Source organism: Morus notabilis, unplaced genomic scaffold, assembly GCF_000414095.1.
Source record: "Morus notabilis unplaced genomic scaffold, ASM41409v2 Scaffold436, whole genome shotgun sequence".
In the NCBI taxonomy this organism is placed as follows: Eukaryota; Viridiplantae; Streptophyta; class Magnoliopsida; order Rosales; family Moraceae; genus Morus; species Morus notabilis.
In genome coordinates this window covers 776,263-782,319 of record NW_010362623.1, presented here as the reverse complement: position 1 = coordinate 782,319, position 6,057 = coordinate 776,263, and the positions used below count along the sequence as shown (strand labels likewise).

The following is a 6,057-nucleotide window of genomic DNA, read 5'->3' as shown; positions in this document are numbered from 1 at the left end:
TCATCTCGCCAGCAGCTGGAATCTGAGAAGCCAAAGAGCATCTGTTTGGTACTCGTTTAAGGTATTGCAGCTGCATCAAATGAAACATAGATGACTATTTTCTCGCTCTTATTTCACTCAACTGTCAGATAACATCAAAGACTCTAAACTAACCATGTACTGAAAATATCAAGATCCGTCTTGTGAAGCTGGTTGGAAGATACAAAAATAAATTTGTCCTCTGGTAAACCATAAGTGGATCTTTTGGGTTGGCAGCTTGGGTCCAACACATCAAGATTTTTCTGAAAAGAAACATGAAGAAGCTGTGAGATAAAACAAAAAAATAATATACAGAAATATGAGACAAATTGTACAGAGCATACCTGCTTGTAATCATTTACAAAGTAATAGTGAGTAATTGATAGGATTATGCTAGTTATGTTAGTAATTAGTTATCAATATATTAAGAGGTTAGTGGTTTAGTTAGTTGGATTTATGTGATGTGAGAATTAGTATAAAATAGTGTTAGAATAGTGAGTCAGTAGGGAATTAGTGAATTGAAGTGAAATTAAGTCTCTAGGGAGAGATCAAAACCTCTTGAAAGCGTTAAAACTATCTTTTATTCCATTATTTCTGTTTTACTTCTTCAATACAAAATCAGTTTAGTTTCTTCTATATCTTGGTTCTTATCAAAGATGAACAATCTTTTCAGAGTAAATATGAGAGTCGAAAAGGTCACACAAACTGCCAATATAGATGTGAGAGTCAGATATCAAACGGGAGAAACAAAATTTAGGAATGGTCAAAGGATTCAAGTCCCCCAACCTAAATCAGTAACCAAATAATGTATGTAATCTGCCCCTATGGTTGCAGGAAATACCATGTAGGAAATCTGTATTGGAGCAGGCTGCATAGCAAATATTATATTTCTTGCCCTCTGCATTATAAAGAAAAAGTCAAACCTTACAAATTTTAGTCTCAAATAACAAGTGAAAAGGAAAATAATGTGCCAAGAGTTAGAGTAAACCCAGGTGCCTCTCTAAACTAATTAGCAAAAGGTAGAAACAGCAGCATTCACAAGTAGAAGTAAAACAAGGCGGAGTAAGTGTTGTCTAATGTGAAAGAAACTCAAACTGAAACATTAACAAAAGTCATAAGAAATCTAGATATTTAAAGTTCAAAAGGTCTTTAACACTACTTCACTTGCTAAGCCAAGTAATATGAACCTTAGTATAACCATTCAGATTAACGAGGATATGTATTTTATAGCAAGATATAGCATCAGAATAGTTGCCCTGCCATTCAAAAGGGAAAAATGAAAGTAAAGCCACTGCTTGCAATAAGGAATGGAGCAAGGAAGGAAACAAATCAAGATGACTGCTTTATAGAAAGCAGAACCACGTCTCACACGTTTAGAGAAATTAAAATAACAGTAAACTAGAATTTTAATCATTTTTCAGAGCAAGAAGGCAAGAACGAGAGAGTGACTGAGGGACAGAGATGACAATATTTGCTGCTTGTATATAATGACCAAATTGTTAAAAGGGGCAAAAAGTCCAGTTGTAACAGACAACGTTGTTTTGAAACATGTGGCAGCAGCACTTGTTTTGTTCCTACATAGAAAAATACAAAACAAAAGAAGGATTTTCATAAGGGAGATGGTAATATACATCTGACAGCAAAATAATATGCTATGTTGACAAAATATCAAAACAATCAGCAAGATAAATCTATAATAGTTACCAGAATAATAGGCTATGTTGATAAAAGATCAAAACAATAAGAAACATAAATCTATAATTGATACCATTCCATGTATATATTCCCAAGGTAAGTAAGTGCTTGAGGCTGGCTTGGTTGCAAAGCAAGACATTGCTTCAGGAAAAACTAAGTATAAACATCATCAGTAAATAGGAAATAACACAAAAGGCAAAGTGGCAAACAATGAAAGTGCATAGCATAAAATTGAAGAACCTATACAATAGCATTGCACTACTTCATTAGCTTTTCCAGCATCTTTCAATGCATTAGCCTTATTGAAGGGAAACACCAAGATGTTATTAGGCGAAAAGACTCATATCACTAATACAAATATCTTGCATTATATTATACAAATTTATATAAGAGGACACACCAAATTATTATATGCCTCCAAAAATCCCGAAGCAAAAGCAATTGCTCGCTTATAGTTGCGAATTGCCAGTCCCAGATGCCTTGCTCGTAATAAATACTAGCTAAATTTCCTGCAAAACAAATTTTATTAGAATTTGAAATCAGTAGCGAAGTCACAGCCATGCCTTACAGAGGATTGTGACTATTATAAAGAACAGTAATGTGAAGCTTAGACCAAACACCAACGAATATAGCAATCAAGGAATGATTAATAACACAAATTGGAAAGATACAAGTAGACTGAACTGGAATAAATATAATCAAGCATTCTGAATCTAACAAATCCATTTGAGTCCAAACAGTTTATTTTTCCAACCAGAAAGGACATGCTTTCAGCCACAATCAAACATTAAATGCTTCTTTCTCCTAGAACAAATGAAAAGCCATGCAAGAGAATTACCACAGCTTAAGATCCTATAGCCACATCAAATGAAAAGGTAAGTCAGCACAAATGCAGGCTAGTTGAAAAGCCATACCGCATAGAAACAGAATAGCCTCACCATAGGCCACGGCATAATTGCCTCTTGACGCTTAACTTGCAAACATTTCCAAGGTTTAGGTACACATCAGAAAATGTTGGTTTAAGCTTTACAACTTCCTGAAAATCAGCATATGTTGTAATAGGAAGCAATCATTTTGTAAAGATTCTATATTGTATAAAAGATAATAAAGCAATATTGCAGTGTGTCGAAATTCTCCAGCATAAAATTCAATAGTCATGTCAGTCAATATTATTACGGTACATAAATACGACGAACATATACCCCAAACGCGCATGCAAGATTTGACCATGTAATCATTGAACTTGGTTGTTTACAAAGAGCCTCAACATAGCAGTTGTATGCCTATACCAACAAAACATCGAGAGGTCCAAGACCACCCAAAATATGCATAAGAAGTTACGACTTCATTCATTCAGGGCAACATCTCAACTATCTAAAAAAAAAAAAAAAAAGGATTTTTCAACTTCCAACGGAACAGTGATGTTGAAAAAAGTAATAATTGTAGAAAGGAGCCGATTAGATTATATAAATTAGGATAGTGTTATTTTGTATATTAGGATTTCTGATTTAGTTTCCTAATAAATAGGATCAGTTATTGATTTAATTGATTCATAATTAAGTTACTTTCCTAGTTTGTTGAGATTCCTAATTTTATGGGATTCTCCGTTTACTTTCCTAGAATAAGTGGACTGGGATGCCGGCCACTCAAGTATAAATATTAGGGCTGTATTTCCTTTGGTTAATAAGAATTCTCTTCACCAAAATCCTCATGGTATCAGAACCGAATTCAAAACCCTAATCCACCCTATCATCAATCTCTCATCATGACCAAATACAGCATGAATACCCAAACCAGTTCCTCGGAAGTCCAATCAAGACCCGAGCAAAATTCTCCAGCCATCAACGCTGATAATCCCTCAGCCAATATCATCGAAAACTCACCTCTCCCTATTACCAGTCACAAACTCAGTGGCCACAATTTCCTTCAGTGGTCACAATCCGTCCTCATATATGTATCTGGCAGAGGAAAAGATGAGTATCTCACCAGTGAGGTCCCTGTTCCAGCGGCAACAGATCCCAAGTATCGGACGTGGAAAACAGAAAATCACATGGTTATGTCATGGCTAATAAACTCCATGACCACCGAAGTTGGAGAGAATTTCCTTCTCTACAAAACAGCCAAGGAAATTTGGGATGCGGCACGTGAAACCTACTCCAGTTCTGAAAATACCTCAGAACTTTTTGAAATTGAAACTCGACTTCATGATATGCGACAAGGGGAGATGACAATCACTCAGTATTTCAACACAATAACCCGGTACTGGCAGCACCTTGATATGTTTGAGATATATCCCTGGAAATGTCCTGATGATGCAGCTTTATACAAAAAGATTGTTGATCAAAAGAGAACATTCAAATTTCTCCTTGGTCTCAACAAGGATCTGGACGAAGTAAGGGGGAGAATCATGGGAAGCAGGCCTTTGCCTTCCATCCGAGAGGCATTTGCTGAAGTCAGAAGAGAAGAAAGCAGGAAGAAACTAATGATGACAGAAAATATGAGCACCCCGGTTGCTGAAGGTTCGGCCTTATACACACACAACTCATCTCAGGATAACAGGCAAAGAAGAGGAAGACCATGGTGCGACCATTGCAAGAAGCCTGGCCACACCAGAGAAAATTGCTAGAAAATACATGGGAAGCCCGCTGATTGGAAGCCTAACCGTGCTCGCCAGGACCGGGATAGCCGCACAAATGCTGTCACCACTTCAGACAACCCCAGCACCACTCCTGAAATCAGTACGTTCACCAGGGAGCAGATTGAGGTACTGCAGAAGCTACTCGGACAGGTATCAGGTCCTTCTCAGTCCACATCACCCACAAAGGGAATCCTCCTCCTCATGGACAAGTTCATTCAAGTTGTTTTTCTGAGTCTATTTCCAATTCTGTTTCTGTGTCAAATGAGAATCAAGTTATGTTATGGCACTTTCGCCTTGGTCATCCAAATTTTGTGTACCTTGAAAAATTGTTCCCTCATTTATCCTAGCACAGTACGAATAGCCGATGGATCACATTCAAACGTGGCAGGAATCGGATCCATAAAATTGACAAAGGATCTCCTTCTCTCATTTGTCCTTTATGTTCCAAAATTAGATTGCAATCTGATTTCTATTAGTAAACTCACCCGTGATTTGAACTGTGTGACTAAATTCTATCCAAATCTTTGTGAATTTCAGGCAGCGGATTCGGGGAAGGTGATTGGCAGTGCTGAAATGTGTGGTGGTCTCTACTTGCTCAAAGGGAATCCTCCTCCACATGGACAAGTTCATTCAAGTTGTTTTTCTGAGTCTATTTCCAATTCTGTTTTTGTGTCAAATAAGAATCAAGTTATGTTATGGCACTTTCGCCTTGGTCATCCAAATTTTGTGTACCTTGAAAAATTGTTCCCTCATTTATTCATCAATAAAATGAATAGCCGATGGATCACATTCAAACGTGGCAAGAATCGGATCCATCAAATTGACAAAGGATCTCCTTCTCTCATCTGTCCTTTATGTTCCAAAATTAGATTGCAATCTGATTTCTATTAGTAAACTCACCCGTGACTTGAACTGTGTGACTAAATTCTATCCAAATCTTTGTGAATTTCAGGCAACGGATTCGGGGAAGGTGATTGGCAGTGCTGAAATGTGTGGTGGTCTCTACTTGCTCAAACGGAACCCTCCTCCACATGGACAAGTTCATTCAAGTTGTTTTTTTGAGTCTGTTTCCAATTCTGTTTCTGTTTCAAATGAGAATCAAGTTATGTTATGGCACTTTCGCCTTGGTCATCCAAATTTTGTGTACCTTGAAAAATTGTTCCCTCATTTATTCATCAATAAAAATTCCAAGTTTTTTCATTGTGAAATATGTCAACTTGCAAAGCACACTCGGCATGTCTATCCTAGTATTCAATATAAGCCTTCACATCCATTCTCCATAATTCACAGTGACATTTGGGGACCCTCACGAGTGAAAAATATTAATGGGGCTCGTTGGTTCATATCTTTCATAGATGATCATACTTGAACCGCTTGGACATTTTTAATGAAAGAAAAATCTGAAACAGGGGAAATCTTCAAGTCCTTTTATTCTATGATTCACACCCAATTCAAAAGCAAAATTCAGGTTCTTAAGACCGATAATGGCAGGGAATACTTTACATCAGTTTTGGGTTCCTATCTCTTGGAACAAGGAATTATCCATGTGAGTTCTTGTGTTGACACCCCTCAACAAAATGGGGTAGCCGAAAGGAAAAACAAACACTTACTTGAGGTAGCTAGATCACTCATGTTTACCAACCATGTACCTAAACACTTCTGGGGAGAAGCCATTCTTACTGCCACATATCTTATCAATAGAATGC

At 37.1% G+C, this 6,057-nt stretch overlaps 1 protein-coding gene and 1 pseudogene across 1 annotated transcript; both read right to left on the bottom strand.

Annotated features, from left to right (window-relative positions):
- Window positions 1-997, bottom strand: LOC112092402 (probable UDP-N-acetylglucosamine--peptide N-acetylglucosaminyltransferase SEC). Its single transcript, XM_024168497.1, has 3 exons — window positions 860-997; window positions 154-281; window positions 1-70 (listed from the first exon to the last, which is right to left on the bottom strand). The coding sequence occupies exons 1-3, from the start codon at window positions 920-922 to the stop codon at window positions 1-3; spliced, it is 261 nt and encodes an 86-aa protein (XP_024024265.1). The 5' UTR covers window positions 923-997.
- Window positions 998-1,435: 438 nt separating this feature from the next.
- The window catches only part of LOC112092400, a 31,887-nt pseudogene continuing 27,265 nt past the window's right edge, over window positions 1,436-6,057 (bottom strand).

Excerpts from the sequence above, each read along its gene's own strand:
- LOC112092402 (XM_024168497.1), bottom strand. The coding sequence starts at position 922 with ATGCAGAGGGCAAGAAATATAATATTTGCTATGCAGCCTGCTCCAATA. Across the intron at positions 282-859 it reads CAATACAGATTTCCTACATG|AAAAATCTTGATGTGTTGGA; the intron begins GTATTTCCTGCA and ends GTTTCTTTTCAG. Across the intron at positions 71-153 it reads CTTGATATTTTCAGTACATG|CTGCAATACCTTAAACGAGT; the intron begins GTTAGTTTAGAG and ends CATTTGATGCAG.